Source organism: Phyllostomus discolor, chromosome 5, assembly GCF_004126475.2.
Source record: "Phyllostomus discolor isolate MPI-MPIP mPhyDis1 chromosome 5, mPhyDis1.pri.v3, whole genome shotgun sequence".
NCBI lineage: Eukaryota > Metazoa > Chordata > Mammalia > Chiroptera > Phyllostomidae > Phyllostomus > Phyllostomus discolor.
In genome coordinates, this window is record NC_040907.2 from 119,258,911 (window position 1) to 119,285,456 (window position 26,546).

The 26,546-nt window shown below is 41.4% G+C and overlaps 1 protein-coding gene across 2 annotated transcripts in view; it reads left to right on the forward strand.

Annotated features, from left to right (window-relative positions):
- Positions 1-26,546, forward strand: part of POLR3A (RNA polymerase III subunit A) — a 49,853-nt gene that overhangs the window by 16,841 nt on the left and 6,466 nt on the right. For both annotated transcript variants that reach the window (XM_028513958.2, XM_036026761.1), the window contains 15 exons: positions 1,547-1,687; positions 5,068-5,137; positions 5,765-5,892; positions 6,097-6,235; positions 7,604-7,768; positions 10,088-10,260; positions 11,599-11,710; positions 12,752-12,870; positions 14,474-14,611; positions 16,417-16,587; positions 17,799-17,912; positions 23,805-23,891; positions 23,982-24,064; positions 24,870-25,040; positions 26,268-26,361. In XM_028513958.2, coding sequence (XP_028369759.1) covers positions 1,547-1,687; positions 5,068-5,137; positions 5,765-5,892; positions 6,097-6,235; positions 7,604-7,768; positions 10,088-10,260; positions 11,599-11,710; positions 12,752-12,870; positions 14,474-14,611; positions 16,417-16,587; positions 17,799-17,912; positions 23,805-23,891; positions 23,982-24,064; positions 24,870-25,040; positions 26,268-26,361 — 1,905 coding nt within the window. The remainder of the gene's footprint in view (positions 1-1,546; positions 1,688-5,067; positions 5,138-5,764; positions 5,893-6,096; positions 6,236-7,603; positions 7,769-10,087; positions 10,261-11,598; positions 11,711-12,751; positions 12,871-14,473; positions 14,612-16,416; positions 16,588-17,798; positions 17,913-23,804; positions 23,892-23,981; positions 24,065-24,869; positions 25,041-26,267; positions 26,362-26,546) is intronic.

Consider the following 26,546-nt stretch of genomic DNA (forward strand, 5'->3'; position numbering starts at 1 on the left):
TGTTTGAATCAGGATGCAAAGTCCACACATAACATTTAGTTGATACATGTCTTAGGTCTCTATTGATCTAGAACAGTCCTCCTTTTTTAAAGTTTAATTTCATTGTTGAATAAACCAGGTTATCTGTCCTCAAGAACATCCCATGTTCTTAGTTTGTATGGAGTTAAATGTTTCTTCATTCTTCCTTTTATTCCTATAAACTGGAAATTAGCTGTCAAGACACGATCAGATTCAGGTTCAACTTTTTGACAGGTGTAATGATGGTTGGTGCCTGCCACTTCCAGGAGGGCTTATTTGAAGAGTCTCATGATCTGAGTGCTCCACTCTTACTCTAAAAACCTTGGAGAAGTCACCTGATGTCTTTTTGAAAGGTTCCTTCCTCATCAGCCTTTTTTCTAATGATTTCATTAATTTATGATCATTGCCTACATTAGCTCATTAGGGCTACCAAGTGGTGGATCTCTAATTTATCATTTCTTCAACATTTTATGCATAGGATTCTTGTACTGAAAAACTAGGTCTATTTGCTTACCTAGAAATACAATTCATAGAGGAAAGGCAGCCTAAATACCTAATTCTTTTTCCGTTATTGTCAATTTGGGAAGTAAAAAGTTGGTGTTCTGTTACTTCCAACTCAGTTGTTTTAGGTTTTTTATTTGTTTACTTGTTTGGCCTTCCCTTTTTTTAATGTCACAATAAACTCATAGATTTTTATATATTGGGTAAGCCCAAAAGTCTGTCTAGTTTTTCCTGTAAAATAAAAAATACATTTTTCATTTTCACCAACACTTTATTGATTTGGATATTTTGAGTATGTTAGCTCTCCCTCATAGTGTAACATTGATTGGTTCAATTAATATCTCAATTTGACCACTGTCAACTTCAGCTGGTCTACCTGACCATGGAGCATCATCCAACGAAAAATCTCCAGCACGAAACTTTGCAAACCACTTTTGACATGTTCAGTCCTTCACAGTACCTTTTCCATACACTGCACAGATCTTTTTTTGCATTTCATTGTGTTTTTACCTTTCTTGAAATAATAAAGCATAGTGTGCAGAAAACTTGTGTATTTTCTTCCATCTTAAATATTAAAATAACTACACAAAAATGACCAATTTTGATAAGTCTTTTTTGAATGCACACAATACAATGTAACAAAATTGTTTCGAGTGAAGTTAAAGACAGCTAAGCACTACTAGAGCCATTGTATGAGAAAAAACAAACTAACTTTTTGGCCAACCCAATAGTCAGTGTATTTTAATTAACTTTTGCCATAAATCTTTTTAATATCAAACTGATGTCATTGGCCAGAGGGAACCCCTTCACATGCCTCCAATGTTAGTGTTTGCCTCACAGTGTTAAAATAAGCTCAGTGCATTGGCATTGATGAATGTGTCTACAAATGACATACCTCATTTGACAGAACATACTAGAAATTTATTTCCTTAATCTAAATTTCCATTTTCCAGAAAGCTATTTTTTAATGTTTTGAAATGAAGAAGCTTTTGAATAAATGACTAAGTCCTTCTCTTGTATTCCACAGGCCAGGGTCAAGCCCCACCGAACCTTCAGATTTAATGAGTGTGTATGTACACCCTACAATGCAGATTTTGATGGTGATGAAATGAATCTTCATCTTCCTCAAACAGAAGAAGCTAAAGCAGAGGCCCTTGTTCTAATGGGTGTAAGTAGGGTAATGCGGCCCAAATTATAGCTTCATAAAAGGAGGGAAAGGGGACCATGCCCTGTTGGAAAACCCCCCCACAGTATATATAAGTGAGTCAGTGTCTGTAATAGGTGCTTAACTGGGGGGCGTTGATATTTTCCAACCTATAATGTGGATCCCTGAGAGAAGATGTGTACATGAGTACCAGTTATGAAAAAATGAGAGAAGAGTACAGCAATATAGTAACCACTGGGTTCCATGGGAAAAGGTATTTTACATAAGTAGATTTTCCAGTAGCTAAAGATTCTTAAAACACCAATACATGTTATTGAACATTCCATCTGACTGGAAACCTTCCTAAAGTGTATTATATGTTTCTTTGTCTTCTAAAAGGCACACTAAAAACATAGTCATTTTTGTAATGACTTTTAGCACCATTTTATTTTATTAACAATAAGGAGAGCCATTAGATGCTAGAGTTGCTGAGTGACAAGTGAGGCAGTTGCCTATTCTTGGGGAGCTTGCAACTGGGCTCTCTCTGTTCTAATGCTTCACTCCTGAACCCAGCCATAGCACAGTGTCCTGTGGTGCCTGCTGTGTAGGGCCCTTCTCTTCCTAAACTTAATGACCCCAACCTGTTGAGTTTTTAGGACTTAGGTGTTTGCTTTTCCAGTATTCTAATTTTCTACATTATACACTGATGTGTCTTCTGGTTGTAAGAGTTCCTTCCTCCAAAAACACTACCATTTCTGATATGATGCTTCTAATCTATTTTGGGTTAGGGTGTTAGTATCAATTCTGAAGTGAAGATGATTAAAGCCCATGGGGATTTGGTGGGAATGGGAGGAAGGGAGCTGTATTTGTGGTCCTTCCCAGGGTTCTTCATGGCAGGAGTTGACATATCTTTTCTGATAAATGAAGTATTTAATGTAGCCTGTATTGTATATACATGTTTAAATTATCCTTTGAAGAATTTAATAACTCTAAGAAATTTATGTGCTAAAATTGACTGAGATCTTCAACTTTTAAAAACATTGATTTTTATTCAAATGTTCTAGCATAATAATGTAAGTTATTTAAATAAGGTAAAGTTTCTATACATTACAGCTTTCTTTATTTCTACCTCTTAGAGGTAAGTTTGTTCCTTATCCATGAATTTAGATGGCTGCTGTCATGGTTTAAATAGCCCTTTTTTTGGTTAACATTATAAATACACAATTTGCTGTAGGGTCTTCATGATTGATTATTACAAGAGCTTTACAGTGTTTCACCAAGTTAACACACCATGATTATCTACCCTCTGTTGTTGAAAGTTTAAAAGTTTAAGGTGTTTTTCTTGTTTTCCTTTGAAAATAATCCCTCAGGGGCTATCCCTCTTTGCATTTACAATCTTTTGAATTATTCCTTTATCTCTTTGGCCTTTTCAAGTGGGTTAGTTGATGCTGATTGAGCACTACTATGTGCCACGGACTCTTCTAGGAATATAACAGTGAATAAGAAAGTCAAATTCTTGCTTTCATTCCTATTTGAGTGGGGAGAGATGGAGAATAAACAAATCTAAAATATATGTGAGCTGGTTATGAGTGCTAGGAAGAAAAGAATCAAACAAGATGAGAAAGGAAAAGAATGAAAGGGGTTCTGTTTTACGTTGAGCTGGTCTGGGAGGGCCACTAGAAAAGTACCATATGAGCCAAGTTCTGAAAGGAGTGGGAGAATAAGCAGTGGGACTGTCAGTGAAAAAATAATTCAGGCAGAGGAGTGGTGGATGCAAAGGCCCTGTGGTACAGTCACACTTGGGGAAACAAGGACTAACTTGTTTTCTCCAGAGATCCCTGTCTGTGGCAGTGGTGATGAGTGTCGTGTTGGGAACTGGTGGGTGATAGAGAGGACAAGATGGTTAATGGGTGGGTGGTTGATGGTGGATGGATAACCATGACTGAGTTCGTCTTCTGCACTCCTGTAGTCGAAGGGTGAATAGATCAATACAGTCATTCTTCCACTCTCATTTCTAGCAAGTTCTCCAAAGGAAATAATCAGAGTTGCAAAATTACTTGAAATAATGGAACACAGGCAGCTTCCACCTATAAGAAATTGATTAAATTATGTCACAGCCACACAGTGAAACCCTTTATGGCTCTTAAAAATGGTGACATAGTTGTACACATAGTTGATTGGTAAATAGATGCTTATATGTTTGTAAAAATGTTCACAGCAAAAAGTTGAAAGGGTTATATACCAAAACCTTAAAACAATAGTCTTTTTACTTGGCAGTTTGACACATTGAGGATTTTGATATTTTTATGGTCTGTGTTTTTAGTGGGGTATTTTCTGTAATGGATATACATTATTTCTGAAATTAAAAAGTAATGTTTAGAATGTTACTAGTGATAACAGCTATGAGCCTACAGCCAGTTAGACTTTGCTGTTGAATTTGCTATCATAGATCCATTTTGTTAGACATCTTGTTATTGCAACGTATTTCATTGATTAAAAGCGAAAACAGTAACACACAGACTTAAAGGATATTGGATTGGAAGAATCCATAATTAATATCTAGACAGATCCCCTCAATTTCATGTGAGAAAATTATCTACTGCACCAATGCAGCAGTCCTGTCTCAGTGGACCAGGGTGGACTCTAGCTTGAATGTAGCCCAAATTGCCCTGGAAACTTTTCCAAAATGTGTACATCTCAGTCTCACACACTTTGTTCCCACCTCAGACCACTTGCTGTCCAACCCCAGAGAAATTCTCTGAGCCAGAAGTGAACTGCCCAGCTAAAGGATCTGGGTACTGCTCTGAGTAGGGGTTCAGAAGAAGGCAGAAACAGGTCTCTACTTGGAGGGCCTTTCGCTCTGGGTGAGGAGGCCCAGGGTACCCACCCACAAGTGCACACGAGCACCTCCACATCGAGAGCTGAGCAGATGCACTCTGACACACAGAAGCTGCTTTAAATTTACCTGTGCATTGAACAGCTAGCGTCCTTTTCTGCCCAATGTGCACTCACTAAATTTTAGTTAAACGCTATTATTGAATTATTTGTTGTTAGATTGTAATGCCTGTCTTACGAGAAAGAGAACAGTACTGTTCACTCATAGATGTGAAGGTTTTTTTTGGAGAAGTATATTTATTAATAACAGTAGTCTTGGATGGATAGTAGAGCTCTTTACAAGAATCCAAAACAACTTCACTCAGTTTTTTATTTTTGTGCTAGTAGGAACCTCTGAGGTCTGTCTTGCTGGTATTTCTTCTCTCCCCTCAATAGATAAAGGAAATGGAAATTAGTCTCAAAGCTGGAATTAAGGCCTTTGGCTTCCATTTCTCAGCCTTGGAGTACAGATCTTTGGATTGCATCATGCCTCCAAGAATGGTAACTTACTGTATTCATTTTTCTTTTAGACTAAAGCAAATCTTGTAACTCCAAGGAATGGAGAACCACTAATTGCTGCTATTCAAGATTTTCTAACAGGTGGGTTTGTGAGGTTCACTTGAAAGGAGACTGTGGAACACTGATTCTCATTCGCAATGCTTTTATGTGAAAACTTGAAAGGCTGGTTTATTGCCTGTGTTTAATTCTATTGCTTGTTTACTGAGTTTAACTGTGAACCTACTTGAGATGTTTTGTATTGGTTGAATATTCATTGAATCAACAAGCATTTATTGAACTTCCACTGTAGACCAGAGCTTTTTTTAAGCACTGGGGATACAGCAGTGAGTAAATCAAAGTCCTTTTACTTGTGGAGCTTAGTCCTGGTTGGAGAGAAAGCCAATAAGCAGCTGTATGTATTGTCACTTTTTAGTAATCTTACATATTTATTTTAAAATTGAAATATGCCTTGGCTGGTATGGCTCAGTGGGTTGAGTGCGAGCCTGTAAACCAAAGGGTTGGATTTGCAGTCAGGGCACATGCCTGGGTTGAGGGCCAGGACACCAGTAGGGGGCAAGCAGGAGGCAACCACACATTGATGTTTCTCTCCCTCTCTTTCTCTTTCCCTTTCCCTTTCTTTAAATGTAAATAAATAAAATGAAATAAAATTGAAATGTGATTTTCTCATGGTTTCATTCCTTTTGTGTGTGTGTTTCTTAACATTTTTAGGTGCCTATCTCCTCACTCTTAAGGACACTTTCTTTGACCGAGCCAAAGCTTGCCAAATCATTGCTTCAATATTGGTTGGCAAGGATGAGAAAATTAAAGTTCGCCTCCCACCTCCTACAATATTAAAGGTTTGTGCAGGAAACTGTGTGTGTGTGTGTGTGTGTGTGTGTGTGTGTGTGTATCCATTCATTCATCCACCCCCATCTGCCCATATAGATGTACCCATGTAGTGCTGGGTTTGCGTGTGATTGCTGTAGTACTGCCTTATTTGTGTGAAAGGGGTTGAGACCAGACTTGGCCAGTTGATGCTCTGGCTTCCTTTCCTCTTTCAGCCTGTCACCCTGTGGACGGGAAAGCAGATCTTCAGTGTCATCCTTAGACCTAGTGATGACAGTCCAGTGAGGGCCAACCTTCGAACCAAGGGCAAGCAGTACTGTGGCAAAGGAGAAGATCTCTGTGTCAATGATTCCTGTGAGTTAAAACAACAGGAGAGGGGAAGGAGGTCAGAACAGCAAGTAACCAATAACTTAAGTTCACCTAGCAAGCAAATTTGATGTTTCTCTAAGGCCTTAGACTTAGGACGTTTATTCTTCAGGGAAATGTAGTTGGTGTTTCTCCTCTCAGATGTGATTTTCCATTTCTCCAGAATGTAGAGATACTGTAGACACACGATCTAGTGACTAGTATGTTCTTCTTCGCATGTGTTGTGTCTTAAGTGACTAGGTTCTGTCTTTTTTTCATTTTGTGTTTTTTAATTAAACTTACTTGGATGACATTGTTTAGTTTCTGTCATTTAATGCAATTTCTTTTATTCTGCCTTTTTTTGTTTTGGGGGGCAATTTTTTTTTCATCAATGTGGACCTCATTACTTAAAGCATATAATTTATTTTATGTGCAAAAATGCATTCATTGACCAAAAGTATGATTAAAAAGTATAACAAAAAAGACTGTTTGTTTTTACCTGGTCAGTGAATTTTCTGACAACCCAAAGGTCAGGTGTAACAATGAGTATTTAAGTGCAAGCCAACAGATTCATCTAGGCTAATTCAACCCACATTATGTTCCACAGAATGAGGCAGGTTCTTTTTGGAATGAGACCAGTGCCATTGAGCCAGCATTGACTTTCCAGCATGAGCTCCTTAGTTCACCCCATCTGCTAACAAGAATGGGCTTGGCTAGCAAGGCCTTGTGACAAGATCTGTAGAACCCTAAATGAAGGAATAAACTCTAGAGTCTCTCCGAAGGCCAAGGTTTCTACTGTCATAATGAAGATGAAATGTTTGAAGGGCATTGATTTCTCTCAAGTTTGTAACCTTTCCTTTGAATATATACTCCTTGGATATGTAAATATTTTGGTTCATTGTTTTAAATTGTGTTTCATTTCTTTCTAGAAAAGAATTTCATTTTTCTGTTGAATAGGCTCTTCATGATGGTGCCACTGTTAGTTTTCAATATCTTAGGTGAATAACATAGTGCTTTTCCACCGTGGTTACAAAGCGCTTTGCCATACATGATTTCATTGATGCCCAAAATATCCCCATGACATAAAGATGGCAAGTGCCTGATACTGTCATTTACAGTTCACAGATGAAGAGAAAGAGTCAAATAGTATATTTCAGAGTTAGGATTGTAAGGTAACTGACAGGGCCTTTCATGCTTTTTAAAAGTCGCTAGATTTCCCCCCGTCCCCACAACCAAAGAAAAATTTTAAGGAGAATTTCTGTTTGCTTTAACTTTCAATTTGGGAATAAACTTTCTCAACTACCTCAAATTCTTTTTGGAATGAAGCAAAGCATATTAATTGTTTGTTCAAATGCATGATCATTATTATCCTCCCAGACGTTACTATCCAGAACAGTGAGTTGATGACTGGTAGCATGGACAAAGGAACACTGGGATCAGGGTCTAAGAACAATATTTTCTACATTCTGCTGCGAGACTGGGGCCAGAATGAAGCTGCCGATGCCATGTCACGGCTTGCCAGGCTGGCGCCTGTCTACCTCTGTGAGTATCTCAGCATCCTCGTCTTATTGCTGCATTTATTGTGCTTTTAGAGACTTCTGCTGTTGTTTCATCCCCCTCTTCCCATCCCACACACATACACAGAGAAAAGGGTACTTAATCCAACCTCAACATTTATGCTTTTCTTAATGGAATTAATGTGATACACTGACTGATTTTGTTGCAGATTTGAATTTGCTTTTCAATAGTGGCTCCCTGTTGCCTACCAGATAAGGTTTTATTACATGAAGGACCTTTTATCAGCTGCTTCCAAGGTTCCACTCACAGTAGCCCTCTGAGCCTTCCAGGATTCAACCCTTCAGCCCTACCAGATACTCACATGTTTTCCTGTATTCTGCACTATTCCATTTCCTTTGTTTTCTCATACCACGATTCAAGCAATTTTGCTGCTCAAAAACATCTTTAGGTCTACTCTTACACGTGATTATTTGGCTGGATATAGAATTTTCAATTGGAAACTATTTTCCCTCAGATTTCTGAAGTTATTGCTCTATTCTAGCTTTCAGGGTTGTTATTAAAGTGTTTAATAACGCTCTCTAGTGTTTAATGGCATTCTTATTCCCAAGTTTTTGTATTTGAATTTTCATTTTATTCTGGAAGCTTTAAGAATCCTCTTTTTTGGGCATTATGAAAGTTCACAGTGATACAGCTTTGGCATGGGTGATTTAAAATTCGTTGTGCTGAGCACCCTGTAAGCTCTCTTAATCTGTAACTGTGTGTCCTTCACTCTTGGAAATTTTCCTTTATTATTTTTCTGATAATTTTCTCCTTTATTTCCTTTCTTTCTTTTTGGAATTTCTGTTAATTGCCAACTAAAGCTCCTGTATTGATTCTCTGATTTTATCTTCTTCTCCTTGTCCTTTTTTTTTTTTTTTTTACTGTTATGTATTTAATTTCCACCTACTGTTCTCATCCACAGGTAGTTAATTTGTTCCTTTTCCTTTTTTTTAAGACTTCCTGTTTTTGCTCCCCAGATATATCTTCTCTGTCACTCTGAGAGAATACAACTCAGTTTTATTTGCCTCCTGAATAGTCTTTAGGTTTCTTTTTTCTTTGTGTTTGTTGTTTTCTGTCTTTCATGGTAAAAACTTTGCCCAAATAATCTGATTCCCTGGCCGTCATTCATAGTTTATGAGTAAGGCCCTAAAACATTGATTGGAAACAGAGCTGATTGTCTGATGGGCCTCTGGGTCTCTTAATTGAGCTGGAAACCAGTTTTTGTATTGAGGACCTGCCTAATATCCCTATTAGTAATGTTTTCTCCAGAGACATTTTTCAATCTCAGCCTCTTTCCCAAGGATAAAGACCTGGCTGCTGGGATTCTGGGAACTGAACAGGGAAAGGGGCTAAGGAGTTTTGTAGCCATGGAATATGAAGACTTTTCCCTCAGTACCTGGTTTTAAGTCATCCCCACCTGTCTGCACCTACTACCCTTGATCCAGAGTCTCTCTCCTTCCATCTTTGGTGTACTAAGCTCTCATCTCCCACAGGGGTAAGGCCCAGGAGCCTGTATTTTATGCAGACTTTACACTGGGCTTCTCTGTTTCCAGCACATACACTCTCTCTAGCATCTGTGGAACCTGGTGGTCTAGTTTCTGAGCCTTTCCATTGGCCCTCAGTTCTGTAGCAACTTTTAGGCATGTTATTCCCCACCTCTCATCTGCTCACTTTTATATATATATTAGGGTGCAGATTATATGTAATCTGCACCCTGATGGTATAGACTTCTGTCAAGGTGAAGTTTACATTTGTTTCTTATTCTCTCTGTTTTGGAATGATTTCTGGAAAGAGAAACCAGGACTTGGGAGTGTGGGGCAGAATCTCAGCCCTTATGTTTCTGTCTTAGAACCGGAAGTCAGATGACTCACTTTCCATAGCTTTCTTGGGTCGCTCTCTAGTGTTTAATGGCAGTCTGCTTTATATTACAGTTAGGACATCACTGTGCTCCCCACTAAGTTGTAAGGTCTCTGAGAGGAGTTAGTGCATCCCAGTCATGATTGTTTAACTCCCTAGACACTGACACAAGTTTTTTGTTGTTTTTTATTGAGAGAAAGAGAAGCATCAATTTGTTGTTCCACCCATCCATGTGATCATTTGTTGATTCTTATATGTGCCCAGACAGGGGATTGATCCCATAACTTTGGTGCATTGAAATGACACTAACTGAGCTACTGGGCCAGGGCTGTTTTAATTTAATTAAATTATGACAGATTCCCTGAAGTTATAAACTTATCTCTACACAGTAGGTTGACTGACATCTATGACTCTCTCTTCCTGTTTTACCTGCCAACTATTCTACAGCAAACCGTGGATTCTCGATTGGGATTGGTGACGTCACACCTGGCCAAGGGTTGCTAAAGGCCAAGTATGAGTTACTGAATGCTGGCTACAAAAAATGTGATGAGTACATTGAAGCCCTGAACACAGGCAAGCTGCAGCAGCAGCCTGGCTGCACTGCTGAGGAGACTTTGGAGGTGAGTCTGGCTCTTTGGGTCGGTTAGTTCAACCACTTCATGCTCACAGGATGAAGAGAAGGTAGCAGAGGGGAGTGGGAAATAAACATGCTTCAGCCTCATCTTGGCCTGGTACTGCTTGTGCATGTTCTCATTTGTTTAATGAGGAGAAGGCCTTCAATCAGGCCCCTTACATCCCTTTCTCCACATTCTAGGTAGTGAAGACACAGCCCTATCTGTTCATTCGGCCACACGGGGCTGTTCTTGTTCTGACATCATGCTTAGGCCCCTTCTGGAGCTGGTGCTTAGTGCTTCTGCCCTTTCTATTTCTGACGTCCTTTGACTGGAGGCTAGCACTGCAGCTGTTTAAATGGGTGGTCTTTGAAAGATACTTGGATACAGAAGATGGAAAGTTCATGTCGAGAGTCATACACCAGACTGCTGTCGCACTCCCTCACATGTGAAACTAGGTTAGCTGCCAACAGGACCAGCACATGCCGGAGTCAGAATCACCACCATCCCTGGAGAGCCCTGCCTTTTCTCTAAAGCAGCCAGGGTCAGGAATCTGACTGCACTGGGCTTGCATGGCTCCCTTCTGCCTCCCCTGTATACTGGGCTCAAGGGCTTTAACTCACCTAAGTATGGAAGGAAGGCTGGTTAAGCAGTAAGAAATTTTCTGATGAACAGAATGTTTTAAAAAGTTGTATAAGGTACTCACCCTTATTAGCTCAGCCTTAATCTCATTTAAGTGTTAGAGAGAGGGAAAGAAATGCATGTTTGTCACCTAGAAAATTACTTGAGGCTCAGCAGCACTCATTTTTAATGGAACCATGACTCCTAAGTGATTCAACATGCTAAGTTGTGAGTTGAGGAATAACAATCTGGGTGAGCTCATGGACTAGAATATTCCTGTAGAGTCATCTCATCACACGGTAAACTCATGGGAATTCAGTTGTATTCTTGGCAAGAAAAAAATAGACAAATTTTATAAATAGTACAAGTATTATCTTACACTTTATACATTTATTTAGGCGTGTGTGTATATACAGTAATATAGATGCAGATATTTATTGTATAGGTAAGATTCCTGTACACAAAACCATGTACGTTCTACTTTATTGCTACTGAAAGGATTGTTCAAGGTTTTGTTGCTAATCATTTTTACCTTACACACTGATTTTGGAACCTTGTCTGTGTATATAAGGTGTCCTGATCTTCTGAGGCTCTGAAACCTTTATCTTTTGGAAGTCTGACATCTTGCTTAAATTTTTTCAAATTTCCATAAATGTCGGATTGTACATTGGTGGTCAGCAGAGCCAGTGAGGTGGCTCCACCACACATCTTCCTTTCTCCCACCAGGCTCTGATCCTAAAGGAGCTGTCGGTGATCCGTGATCACGCCGGCAGCGCCTGCCTCCGGGAGCTGGACAAGAGCAACAGCCCCCTGACCATGGCTCTGTGTGGCTCCAAAGGTGAGTGTGCTCTCTGACTGCTGCCATCATCACATTCTCCGTGTGGGCAGGCTGGTGTGGTTCTGGAAAATGGAAGAATCGTGACTTCAAATAGACCTTTTGTGTATAAAAGCATATCTTTTTAACTCATGTGCAGATAACCTTGACCAACATAGGTTTGAACTGCGTGGGTTCACTTACACAGTGATTTTTTTTAAAATAAACTGTATTTTCCATCCGCAGTTGGGAATCCACATATCTGGAGGGCTGACTTAAGTTATTTGTGGATTTCTGTGCAGGCAGCCAGTGTCCTTCACTTCACCCTTATGTTATTCAGGGGTCAGCTGTGTATACAAAAAGAATTATGTGCATTTGGGGGAGTTTAACTCTTTTAGAGGAGCTTATTGGTAATGTGTGTGGGTTTCTGAGTTTCAAGATATTTTGAGCAACTTTAAATCAACTTTTTAAAATTTATAATAACACATTTATTGTTTCTACAACACCATTGCAGATATAAAACAACTGTTTCGAAAAGCTAGGGAATTTTAAAATAATATACAGTATTTAGTGATGGGGCAAAATACTTTAATTTCATATTTACCTTAAAGCATTAGGTTTCGTGATATTGTGCTCAAATCAAAAACCCCCATACTTCTCTTATTTCTGTACGTGCTTTATAGATGAAGTCCAGCCTTTGACCTTTGCTGCCTCGCACCTTAATGTTCTACTTTTGCTCCTGGTACTTACCCCACATGTTCCCACGCTTCCACACACTTTGGAAGCCCCCCCCACACCAGCCTTTTTGTGTCTCATCTATAATGTCCTCCAAAAGTTGAACCTGGTTGCTTCTTGAAGATGCACCTGCAGGTGTTACCTCTGGCCCTGAAGTGCTGGCTTGCTCTCCTTTTCCTGCATTACTGATAGCTCTACTCTAGATTATGAACTTTTCGAGGAGAAGGGGCTGTGCTGTGTGATGGTCCTGTTTTATCCCACATATCTGCTTTCACTTGAATTAATGTTATTTCAGTAAATGAATATTACATGCCTGACCTCCTTCCCCAGGTTCCTTCATTAACATATCACAGATGATTGCCTGTGTGGGACAGCAAGCCATCAGTGGCTCCCGAGTTCCAGATGGCTTTGAAAACAGGTCCTTGCCTCACTTTGAAAAACACTCAAAGGTAAGCAGTAGTGGATCAGGCAGAACTTGGAAAGACAGCCATCAGCAGTGCAGAAGAAAGTAACTGAAGCTCTGTGGCTGCCAACCAAGCGACTCCACAAGGTGTTGTATGAGGGTGGGCGCTGCTCAGGGTTGTTATTCCCTCTTCAGTCCAAACTGAGTCATGGACAGGAGCCTTGTTAAACTCAGAGCTATGAAACTTGGACAATGCCCCCTTGTATATTTTCTCTCTGAGGAGGAAGATTTCAGTTCCCCATTTAACTCCAGTAATCAAACCAGTACTTACTACATATATACACACACACACACACAATCAGTACGCTTGTTTTGGGGGCACTGATACAAAAGTATAAGGATTTTAAAATAGTGATCATGTAAACCACACTCAATCAACCAGGAAATTTCAGGTTCTCTCTGGAATTTTCAAACTCAGCTTGAAAATGACTTCTGAATTTTATTTACCTTTGTGGTTTGGGTGTTAGTGTAAGCAGAAAGAGACAAACCTGTGCCAAGGTTGTTTTGGGATTCAGAGCAGACAAGTATTAAATCTGTAGTTAAGGAACTTAAAGTAGATTTGGTCACTCAGTAAATTCTGGCTTTGGAGTCAGCTATTGTTCCTGTTAAGGCACAAATGTCCATCCCCTCCCAGATATGTGGACTATCTGTATCAGGTAGCCCCAGGAGCAGTTCAGATCCTCTGTCCAAGATCAGAATTCACTAGAGGTCAGGCAGATAAGTGATCACTGGAATGGTGCCTGCCCGTGCTTGTCAGGCTCACAGTTGTAAGGTAACCTGACTCAGAGGAGAGGCCAGGGCATCCAGACTGCTTAGTCCCTGGACCAGTGATAGATTAGACTCCAGGAAGTCTGTGCTTGCCTAGAAATGTCTGTGAGTAAAGCAGCTGCCCCTTAAACAAAATAAGGAAGCAGGAAGTTGGTCTGTTCATCCAGATTGTCCTCTAAGGGACAAAGACCTATCAATCAAAGGCCATTTGGCCATTTTACATAGTGTTTTATATATTTATGTATTTTTATGGTGTTACTAAAATACATTTCATATGTCAGTCACCCATGCAAAAGATACCCATTCAGTGACTTGTATATACTCACATAGTTGTGCGATCACCACCATAGTCTAATTTTAGGGCATTTTCAGCACCCCATAATGCAACTCCATAAACATTAGCAACATGAGGTTGTGTTTGGGAGGTGGGCAGGCCTGGCCCACAGGAAGGCTTGTCTGTAGGGGAATCATTATTTCCCAGGGAACAGGCCACTGCAGTCAGGCAGCACCCTCTGGAGGCTGAATCAGTTGCAACCCAGGCTTTAGTTTCCCTCTCCCGAGTCACTTGCCTGCCACTAGCACCAGCACAAACTCTGGCTGGGCCTCACCCTCCTTGTCTTTGGTAAGGCTGGGTTGTGCCAAATTATTTCTCCTTTAGGAAAGGGTATATAAAGCCTGTCACTTTGTGAAAGTGCATTGGCCAGGTGTTTATAACTTGAAGGTGTGGTATTTTCTGACTTGAATGGGTTTTGGAATGGTGGACCTTGAACTTTTTGTTGTTGTTTGATTTTTCTTTTTTTTTTTTTCCTACCTTTCTTTAGCTTCCAGCTGCCAAAGGCTTTGTGGCTAATAGCTTTTATTCTGGTTTGACACCAACCGAGTTTTTCTTCCACACAATGGCTGGCCGGGAAGGTCTAGTTGACACAGCCGTAAAGACAGCTGAAACAGGATACATGCAGGTAATTTAAAGAAATGTAGACCATTAGCAACAGAGTAGACAGGTCTCTCTGTGGATTTTGACTGCTGAGTGTTTACATATTTTGTGCATGAGCTAAAATTTATCCTATCTTGGTTTTTAAAAGGAAAACTTAAGAAACATAGGTTCCCTAGAAATAAACAGCAAAAAGGGTAGTGTTAATGTTCCAGATCTTATGTTCCTCGAACGATCAAGACCAGGCCAGATCCACACAGACCAGGGCTCTGTGAGAGGAGCATGGGGACTGGAGGTGCATCCTGGGACACACTGCTGAACCTCACGGAGCCTCTGTTTCCTAATGCACCATAATGGGCGTAACAGCTCGTGCCTCCTGTTCATTGAGCGGACTCTGCTTCTCACTTTGAACTATTGTGTAACTCATTATTAGTATCATTCTGATTGATTCCAAGAACCTATTCTGGTGCCCGCCCGCATGAGGGAAGGCTCTTCACTGTGTGTACAGTGCTAAGATAATAGGCTCAGGCAGATAAGGCCAAACTAGAGGGTTTCCTGCGACTGTGCTTCTCAGGCTGCCACGAAGGTACCCTAATGACAGAGGAGTGGAAACACATTCCTACTTTGCTCTTCCATAAGACCACAAGGAGAGGACTTCTTTTCAATCTAATTTTTAGTTCTGCTCTGTGTACTCCATAATATGCAGGTGGGGGGCGGGGCAGGTTGTTGATGTTTTTACCTACTTACAACACTGGGTAAAGTTAACACTTCAAGTTGCTGGGCCATGAACTTGCTGTAGCTTGTTGTCTCCTCTTCTCACTGTGGATCCCAGTTTGAGAAACATGGCTCTCTGCAAACTGGGAAACCAGGATTGATAATTAAGAGATGTAATTGAGTGGACCAGAACAAACAAGGTTGATGAGGGTGAACATGGACTCGGGGCAATAGACACCTCTTTCTGTAACCACTTTTGTACCTCATGTGTCCTTACTGATACTTCCCTTTCAATCATCTCCTGATGGGAAATTCCCCTTCAGTTTTGGAGTGTGCTGCTTTTGTCAAAAACCCAACAGACTGAAATGCCTTTACCACTGTTGCCAGAATGTCTTTTGACTTTATTCTTTTGTCTTTATCTTTTAGAGTAGAGTATGACTTTCCCAGAGCAGTGTGTTAACCTAGAACAAATTAGTTTTGGCATGAGGGATTTTTGTTTTGAAGTTGCCTGGAAGAAGCTTTCTTTCTCTTTAATTCACTGGGCCACTGTCACATTGCTGGCTGGAGTGTGTTCTGCCTGTGGGAGGTTTTCCCTAAGCAGATTTGAGAAATGGCTGCTGCCTGCTGGTTCAAGCACAATGCCTTCCCTGTTCTCTCTTCTTTCCCGTCTGTCCCAGAAGAGGGTCTGCACCTGATCCTCTGTAATTCATATAGAAGTCCACAGGGGTCCTAGATTAAGTTGTGTTTAGAAATACAAAGCCATTGCATTAATTTATACCTTAGGGAAAAAGAGAGGGAAGGCAAAGCAGGCTAGGAAAACAGTGTTTGCATATACCATTTGGGGTTGATGGGGTTTAAATTGCATGTATTCTGAAATACACTAAAGTGCTGGAGCTTGAGGCATATTATAAATCCCACTGGACCAGCTAGTGAGGCACTCTCGGCCTTGTTCTTGGGGTCAGGGGAATTTTTTTTTAAGGAATTCCTTATAAAATGTGTTTATCTGATTAATGGGCTAGTAACCTTAAAACTTAAGAGTTGCACATCTCATCCTCTGCACATGTGACTAGCCTTCCCAAAGCAGGTGAGCTTTTTTCCCTCTGTTTTTTTTCCCTTTAGAGAAGGCTTGTGAAGTCCCTTGAAGATCTTTGTTCACAGTATGATTTGACAGTCCGAAGCTCTACGGGTGATATTATACAGTTCATTTATGGAGGAGATGGCTTAGATCCTGCAGCTATGGAAGGAAAAGATGAACCCTTGGAGTTTAAAAGGGTTCTGGACAACATCAAAGTAAGATTTAGTATTATATCGGGTTAGAGTGTTTTGGAGGACATTTCTTTAGAATGGAGGTACCCTTTGGAAAAATCACACACAGTTAATGTTCAGTCGTGTCCAACTACTGGCTTAGTACTTTTCTTTTTGTGTTATTCTGCATAATTTTCCCAAACATAAAGGAAAGATATTTTCTCAGTTTAAAAATTTAGTACCCAGATGCCAATAGGAGAAGAGACCTTTGGTTTCTGTACAGTAGTGGCCAGTGTTATAATACTGACCATGGGTGTTGAAAAGCAGGCACATTTCACATATTTTAACTGGGGGTATAATTGAGAACAATCATTTTGGGAGGTAGTTTGACAATACTGATCTGAATTTAAATGTGGGTGCATTTTGACCCCATAGTTCCACTCACAGGAATCTGCCCTACAGAAATTATCTAAATGTGCCAAGAATATTTTCCCAGTGTTGTTTATAGTAGAGACAAGCCATCCAGGTAGGAGAGCTCAAATATCTAATGGTCTGCCTGTGCGTTAGGATGGTAAGGAGCCATTACAACTTTGGGGAAATTCCATGAGCTTGAGGGTGGAGGAATATTTTCATTCTTAAAATATCTGGGGTTTTTTAAAAAAAAACAATTTGTATTTTTTAATTTAGTCTTTATTGCCCTTTTTTTTCATTACCATTAAGTCCCTAATACCCTCTTCCCCCTAACAATGTTTAAGTTTTATTTATGGATTTATTTTTAGAGTGGGGGGAAGAGAGGGAGAGAAGTATCAATGTGCAAGAGATAAATCAATTGGTTGCCTCTGGTGCACCCTAACCTGGGGACCTGGCCCACAACCCAGGCATGTGCCCTGACTGGGAATCAAATCGACAGCCCTTTGGTTCACAGGCTGGCACACAATCCTCAGAGCCACACCAGCCACGGCAAGTTTGTATTTTTAATGCAAATCTGGGTTGGGGTAAAGTTTAGGAAGTAATGGAACAATATCCACTGACTATCCCAGAAGTCTTTGTATAAGGTAGTATATCAGTTTGCCCTGTTTTCACCTTCATATTAAAGGTAGAGTCTGAAATTTGTTTTGAATGGGAAAAAAACATCACAGGTTGCTAAAAAGATCCCTCTGAGTAAGGTTGTTCTGTCTCTTGTAAATTCTCGCATGTAATATCAGCCCCTTCTCCATTGCCCTCACATGCCACACCGTTTCCTTTTAATACTTGAGGCAGTCTTCCCGTGTCAGAGTGAGCCTGCTCTCAGTAAAAATGAACTGATCCTGACCACTGAGTCGATCATGAAGAAGAATGAGTTCCTCTGCTGCCAGGACAGCTTCCTGCAGGTAAGCCTTCCAATGCTGATCACACCCAACTTGGCTGTCACAAAATTGTTTGCCGAGTGCCAGCAGGTGAATTTTTAAGCTGGGGGGGGTTATGTAAGAGTGTTTCTTTGTTAAAAAATTCAAGAATGGCCTCAGCAAAATCTAACAGCCAACATGAAGAATTTATCTTAGGTCTTTCTTAGTTTATGGCTCTTACACAAGTGTTTTTATACTAGAAGAAAAATGCTTTAGCTAGAGAACTAATTTTTTTTAACCCTACCCCTATTATCAACACCCTATAGTCACTTTCTTATCCTGTGGACCAGTGCTTCCTTACATCATTCTGAATCCCAATGATTTATATTAGTAGAGTTGTTCTAGTACCTTTCATTTTAAATTGTTCTTTCTCCTACTGTGGTGTGGATTAGAAATCTATGGAGCCCACCTTCCTTTTCCTTCTGGGGGCTTGTTACCTTGATGTCCCCTTAAGGTTTTCTTTGTTTGTTTTTGTTTTTTAATGCCACTGATCTGCTCAAGCAGCTCCTTCCTATTTATATTGTGGTTATGACCAAAACAAAAGGATACAGAAATCAGTGTGGCTTCCTTTGTGTACTGATTGGTGATTCAGATGCAGCAAAAAAATCAGCTGGAATGACTCCCTTTCAGTATATCAAAACTAAAAACCACAAATTGAAACTTTAAGAATGCTTTGGTTAAGGAAGCTCTTCACTTCCTTTCATATGTTGAGGTGTGAAAAGTAAAAAAGAGAATCTTACAGATTTTTTTTTTTAGAATCTTATAGATTTTAATGTTTGAAATCAAGAGTGGGGTTAGGCTATGCACCTTTGTTTGATTTTTTCAATAGTTTTTTTTTTAACTAAGAAATTAGAATTGTGACTTTGTTTTCTGCATAATTATATTTACATATTTATTTCTCTGTTTACCCTTGAAGACCCTAACTGAGACAGGCTATGAGAAGTATAACGAGGTAATGCACTTAGCATGCTGACTGCTGAGTGTGAAGGAGTGAGCTCTAGCAGCGCCCCAGCTGTTTGCCAGCACCAGAGACAACAGACTTCCATCCCGGTGCTGGCAAACACGGCTTCCCTGTGCATCACTTTGGACTGGTGCCTTTCTTGCCTTTGACACGGTTTAACGGGTGACCTTCTGACCTGCAGTGTTTATTTAGTCAGCAAGCACTTGTTCAGCTGTCACTGTGTCACACACTGTGCAGCTCCTCGGGACACAAAGATAACTAAACATGTCCTTGCCCTTCAGTAAGCTCACAATCTGATGGATTCAGTTTTGCCAAGAGGGTTCAGAATCCACTGGCCAGATTGATGTGTCTGAGCTTTGGAAATGTTCTCTGGCTCTGCTTTGTGCCAGAGCAGAGGCAGCTCCTAAATGGCGTCAAGCCCTGGCCCTGCCAGAGGTTATGCCTGTGTTCACAGACTGCTGTGGTGTTGAGTGTGAGGATTTAACTGCTGGTTAATCGTGTGATTAATTGCCTGCCATTTGCCATGTTGTTAGTTCTCTGTAGTATGCATGGGTTGATGCAGCTGAATTCTTAGTCATTTATTTCAGTTTCCATTTCTGCAAAATAAGCTTTTTTGTTTTTTAACCTCCAGAATATCTAACTTTTGTGTAAGGAAAGTCATTTCTTTCAGCAAAGCCACTAGAAGCAGTTCCCTGTGGGTGGCAGCTGAGAGATCTCATGTCTAGCACCTAAGCTGGGGGATGGTTTTAGGTGTGTCCTCTCTACTTCTATGTGTGCAAAACCCCTGACAGATGAAAATCCCCTGATCTGCTCAGCCATAGGCTCTCGTTCCGGTTTCCCTGTGCCAACAGGTGGGGCAGCCTTTAACACCTGAAGATCAAATGGCAGCACCTGAGCCAAGAGGGCTTTCAGGAGCTCGTCTAGAAGGATACGACAACACCTAGACAAATAGGCTGGGGGAGGAAGTGAGCAATATGAAAGAATCTTTTTTCACTGAGTAATATATAGCAAAAAATGAAGCAGCAGAGGGTATTCCTGCCTTTGAATATTCCCACTGTTAGGCAGAGTCACTCCAGAAGAGATTGCTCCACCGCCCTCTCCAGCTCTAATTTCTTTCTCTGGTTTTCAATAATGGACTGTATCTGAAAATGCACTCTCAAACTTGTAATTAGTAAGTAAGCCTAGAGAGTTTCTCTTTAAAAAGAGTCCCTTGAGAATTTTCAAGTTCTTGCAAACTAATAAAAGTCCTTTGTATGTACAACAATGGCTGAATGTATCTCCACACTTTCTCAATGAGAAGAAGGCAGTGTGGCATGTAAAGGCCATGTTCGTGAACAAGGGGTAACCAAGGTGTGACGGACTCCACGGGTAAGCCCCTTGTCCACCTAGGATTGCAGGATACAGACTGAAATTCTTAGTGGGCAAAGACGACATTGCTGAAACCCCTATCCGAAGAGCAGACTTTGGAGAAACCACCTGACCTCATGAAGAGGCCTGTCACCTTGGCAAAGCATATGATTGCCTTCAGCCCCTTAGTGGTCTCTGCTGTGAGTGCTGGGACTAGTGCCATGCCCCCTCAGAGGGAGGGCTCACTGAGCTGTGCAGTCACTGCCAGAGAAGGGCCCATGAGCCATGGACTAGTTTATTTTCAGAAAAGGTAGTAACAGGAATTGCCAGGCAGTCGGTGGGAGGCTAAAGAGGTTTATTTTTGCAGTGTTAGGATAGAACTGGGTTACTACATGTTAAGCTCTCTATAGGTACCTTATAGGGTTTATTTTTGCGAAAGTGGACCTCTGGTTTAGTTTCTTCTGAGCTTTTTTTTTTTTAAGATTTTTATTTATTTTTATAGAGGAGAGGGGAAGGGAGGGAGAAGGAGAGAGAGAAACATCAGTGGGTGGTTGCCTCTCCCACAGCCGCACCCAGGTCCAGGCCTACAGCCCAGGCGTATTCCCTGACTGGGATTCGAACCAGCAACCCTCTGGCTCTCAGGCCAGCACTCAATCCACTGAGCTACACCACTGACAGCTCTGCTAAGCTTTTAATCAAGGGAGCAAGACAGTAGCAAAGTTCAGCCTCTCTGCTGCCTGGTCAAACAAAGCATCAAATACTGTTTTCTGTTATATACCCATTTCTCCTTACCTGCTTTCAAGGGAAAATAAGCATTAATACCAATACCCAAAGTAAAATCAAACAGCCTGGATAGAAATCTCAGCTCCCAGTAAAGCATAATTTTCTCCTATTTTTGGAAAAACATCTTTTATCATTAAGAACATCTGAGGTTGCTCCACTAGCTACATTAAAATTCCTGATGCCTTGCCTTGGAATGAGCATAGCCCCTTTCACATCAAGACATCCTTCTACAGCATTTTTGTTGTCAATAAGGCACTTAATATAAATGAAAAAAAAAGGAAACAATATAGTACAAGCTTTTCCTTTTGGACACCCAGTAGCTTCATTGTAAAGAGATTGGGAACAGAGTAGTCATTTAATGCCCTTTGGGATCATGTAGTCAGGCTGTTCATGGGTGCTATAAAGTAGGTTTTAGGAAACCTATTTCCCTCCTCATGCTAATACCTTTGGGTCACAGCTAGAGGGGCAGCTACTCCCTGACTGTGAAGGGCTATTGCATTTCCAGACTGAGACTGGCCACCAGCCAACGTAGCTCTTCAGAAAGTGTCCTGGGCTCTAAGGATGGGCCCTCAAACCTACCCCCAACTGCCATTCCACAAAGATTAGACAAATGCACAGACTTCGACCTCAAGGACCACCTCAGCAGCATGGATAGTAGGATCAACTCAGGGACAGCCAGGCAGGGAGGCCAAGGAAGGTGTGATGGTAGCTGCCACCAGGCTTCAGCAGGGTTTCCATTCACCCAAGGCTTCTACACCATCATACTTACCTGGATACACCCAATGCCCCCACAGGGGCAAAGCCAAGGTCCCATCTCACCCTAGGCTCAAATGAGTGAGTGAGGCAAACCAGCACTCTGGGGACTCTGAAGACCCCTGGCCATGCTCCTTTCTCCTCAATCTGCTCTTTAAAAAAAAACACCTGTTTCAGACAAAACTAGGTGTTTTCAGCTATGTGATATTAGCTGAGGGGACTTGGGGCAGGGCATGCTGGTGTTTTAGGGGGCCCCTTAACCAACCTCAGAATCCAGAAGCAAGACCTCAAGGCTTTGTAGCCACAGTATGCACTCCATCCTTGGGCCAGGTCACTCACTGGTCTGTCCATGCAGCTGGACGCCTACAGTTGGCCAGAGTGCCGTTCATGCTTACTCACCATGATTCATCCAAAGTCATCAAGGGAAATTCTATTTCCCAGAGAGCTGCTGAGGGGAAATGTCTGTCCACTCTCCCCATACCCTCAAAAAGGACTTCTGCTCCTGCATGGTATGTGACATCAACTCATCTGAGAAGTACTCTTAAGAGTCATTCATTCCCTGGCCAGGTAATGAATCGGTTGGTGGGAGTATCATGTGATTGCACCAGGGTTGCACGTTCAATCCCCAGTCAGGGCACATACAAGAAACAACCAATAAATGTATGAATGAGTGTAACACCAAATCGATGTTTCTCTTCTCTCTCAAATCAATAATTAAAATTAAAAGTCCTAGTGCGCCTAATATGTGAGCCCACCTCCCCCAGGGAGCAGGACTTTGATGGGGTAGCTCATTAAAGCATACCATACCCCCTTCTGTAAGTACTCCCCGAGAGGAGGTGCTAGCTGATTCTGGTTCCAGGAGTGACCATGAGGCTGGCTTTTGTTTCATAGACACACTATCATTTGTAAACAGACGGCTTTTTTCCTCTATGAGCAGTTGCCAGAAAACCTTGAGTCAGGTCCACAGACTCTAGTCCTGGCCTGTGTACCCCGCCTTGGATGTACTTCTCACCTTCCTTGCTCCATTTAGTCACCATCCTGGGGCTTAGAGTACTGTTCTTTCCATCTTTTTTGTTCTTTTTTTGTTCTTTTTTCTTCTTGTTTCTTTCATTTTATGTAGCAAGAATAGCAAATAAACTGATGTTTCACTTCTAGCTTTGAGAGTGGTTTCCAGGAATCCTTCCAAAGTTCTAATGGTGTGTGGGAAGGGAGTGAGACTGAGGGAGTGATGCAGAGGTGAGAGTCGGAGAGGAGAAGCTGGATTGGGGAGTGTTTCCTTTTCAATGAAGGCAAGTTCAAAGCATGTGTTCAAAATGTATGTAATGTCTGCAAAGCTATGCTTTAGCGTGTAAGTATTTAAATTGATCATAACAACTTCAGAAAAAATTTAGAAATTAATCTAGAGACTAAAAGTGTAAGTGGTACACTTCTACCTGTCTGAACTGTGTGAATGTAAGCAGTGCAGTGTGCCGGGGAGCAGAAGAGAAAGCAGCAGGTACAAAGGATGATCCTGGTGCTGTACAAGGGTGACGTAGCAGAGCCAGGAGAGTAACTGGAGCGTGCCTCATTGGCTGATGCCTCATTGGAATAAAAAGGTCTTAGAAACATCTAAACCAATGAGTGATGTGTCTGGACTGTGGATGATTTTGTGTATTCTTTACAAAAACATTTTGTAATAGGAACCTGATCCATAGTGTATCTTTTTTTTTTTTTAAAGATTTTATTTATTTATTTTTAGAGAGGGAAGGGAGGGAGAAAGAGAGAGAGAGAAACATCAATGTGTGTTTGCTGGGGGTCATGGCCTGCAACCCAGGCATGTGCCCTGACTGGGAATCGAACCTGCGATAGTTTGGTTCGCAGCCCGCGCTCAATCTGCTGAGCTACGCCAGCCAGGGCAGTCATAGTGTATCTCTTGTAAGTATATATTTAGCTGTCACTAAAATATAGGCTCATCATACTACTGAAGTTTAAAACATCATGCCATCTGAATTACTGAGGAATATGCAACTTATGTTTGCTGTGTCACCTTTCAGGAAATAAAAAAATTCATTAAGGGGGTTTCTGAGAAGATCAAGAAAACCAGAGACAAATATGGCATCAACGATAATGGCACAACAGAGGTAACTGGCCTTTCCCAACAGGTGGGACGAACACTAAGGTGTTTTCAGGTGCTGCCAGCCCTAACTCTGCATTTGGTTCTGCTCTTCCAGCCCCAAGTGTTATACCAGTTGGACCGGATCACCCCGACCCAAATAGAAAAGTTTCTGGAGACCTGTAGGGACAAGTACATGAGGTATGGATGCTAATTGTCTTAGACTGCCAGGCAGTCACATGGCTCTCTCATGTCCTTCCTGTTTCCCCAGGGACGTAAAATTCTGCACCAGGACCACTTATCAACTGCCAGTATTTGAGCAGGTCCTCTCACCTCTTACCTAGGGATTCCGGTGGGTAGATAGATAGACTGGATACTCCAAGATGTGGAAATAACAAAGAAATTTCCAAGTGTTTTCTCCCCACAGAGAAACTACCAGTATATTTGGCAGGTGCTACCTGCTGTTTCCACCTTCAGTACCATTTGTTAACGGGCTTTTTTTTTTTAAGACTTTATTTATTTTTAGAGAGAGGAAGGGAGGGAGAAAGGGAGGGAGAGAAACATTAATGTGTGTTTACCTCTTGAACGCCCCCAACTGGGGACCTGGCCCACAACACAAGCATGTGCCCTGACTGCGAATTGATCTGGTGACCCTTTGGTTTGCAGTCTGGTACTCAATCTACTGAACTACACCAGCCAGGGCTGTTAGCGGGCTCTTGTATGTTCTTCAGGCAATAGACGTTTGGGCCCAGGCATTGCATATTGACTGCAAGTAAACCACACAGTATTCACTTTCATTATCGGACCCTTCTGAGCATTGTGTCTCCCTGTCTGCACCTGTTAGTGATCTGTGCCCAGTTCTCCCTCTATCACAAGCACAGCCTGGCTCATTGCCAATTCCTTCCTGACCCTAAAGGCACCTGCATTTATTCTGTTGAAAAGACATAACCAGAAGCTTCTCCCCAGAAGTTTTGATGGACATTTCATTCATATCTTTTTCTTCCAGGGCACAGATGGAACCAGGTTCTGCAGTAGGTGCACTCTGTGCCCAGAGCATTGGTGAACCGGGCACCCAGATGACCCTGAAGACTTTCCACTTTGCAGGTGTGGCCTCCATGAATATCACTCTGGGTGTGCCCCGGATCAAAGAGATCATCAACGCTTCCAAGGCCATCAGGTGCCCTACCTCTATTTCCCTTCTCTTCCAGAACTGCCTGTCATGTTTTTTGAGAAACAGTGATCCTCTGTCAGATGTTCTGTTTAAATGGGCAGTATCTTAAACTTCAGTGTCATGCTTGTGTTAACCATATTTTAGTTTTTTAAAAACCACACTCAAGGCCCTGGCTGGCGTAGCTCAGTGGATTGAGCGCAGGCTGCAAACAGAAGTGTCGCAGGTTCGATTCCCAGCCAGGGTACATTCCTGGGTTGCAGGCCATAACCCCCAGCAACCACACATTGATGTTTCTGTCTCTAAAAATAAATAAATAAAAACTTTAAAAAATAGTTTAAAAAAACCACACTCAAGAAAAAAACAGGTTGAAACCAGTTACAGTCAAAATTGAAAAAGTGGTTCTTAATGGCTACAGGTAATATGAAAGAAACATTAAAAAAACAAGTACTACTGGAAAAATGATAGCAGTGTGTCATGGTAGATTTCAAACTTTTGATATCATATTCCCAGTGAAACCTGACTGCTGTGTCTACCACTTGGGCTGTGGCAATATTCTGTGACTGTGATTTCATGATAGGATTTATAGGCGATCTGAGACCAGAAAAGATAGAGATGTATTGCAGTGCATTTGATGACAAAGTGATGATTCACCCATGATTGGAATCTAAAAAAATGACAGACAGCATTAAGTGAAAGAGCTACACTTGGCTCCAGAACAGCAGCTATAGACGTCCGGGAGGCAGGAACTCTGCCTGCCTCCTCCCGGTTGGTCAGATCTCTGCCAGGAGTGTGTGTTCAGGGACACCACCCAGGACAGTGAAAATGGAAGCTGATTAAGTAGTGGTTGGAGGAGCTGGAGGTGTCCTGGAGAGCAGGTAGTGGGGGTGGGAGAAAGGGATGGAGAAAGCTGTAATACACAAAGGGCCAATTTATTCAGGGAACAGAACTAAATTAATTACTTATTAGGACCAAAGAGGAAGAGGTAGGTTCACCCGGTCAGGAAGAATTTTCTGAAAGTCATTTCATTCACTGGTAAAGTGGTTTGCCTCATGAGCTCCAAAAATAGTAAATCTAAATGAGAATGTATGAAGAAGTGTGCTTGACACACAGTGAATGCTCAATAAATTTCAGTAGCTTTAAACATCTCTCTTCTCAGTAGTAGTCAGGTTTAACAGTGGCCTGCAAGCAAGCTCACTCCTTGTGCTGTAATTGTTTCTCCTTTACTTCTCACAGCACTCCAATCATCACAGCACAGCTGGACAAGGATGACGATGCGGATTACGCTCGCCTTGTGAAAGGGAGGATTGAGAAAACCCTCCTGGGAGAGGTAAGGGAAATCCCTCTTAATAACAAGAAAACTAGACCAGTGTTGCAAGGAAGTATAAAACCAGTCGCAGTGGATATACGGGTCAGTATGTTCACACTATTCTATATCTCTAAAAAAAAGAGCAAGAAGTGAACGCTCTTGGGAAAGGGGAAGGTGACTGATTGACTGATTAACATTCTGATCTT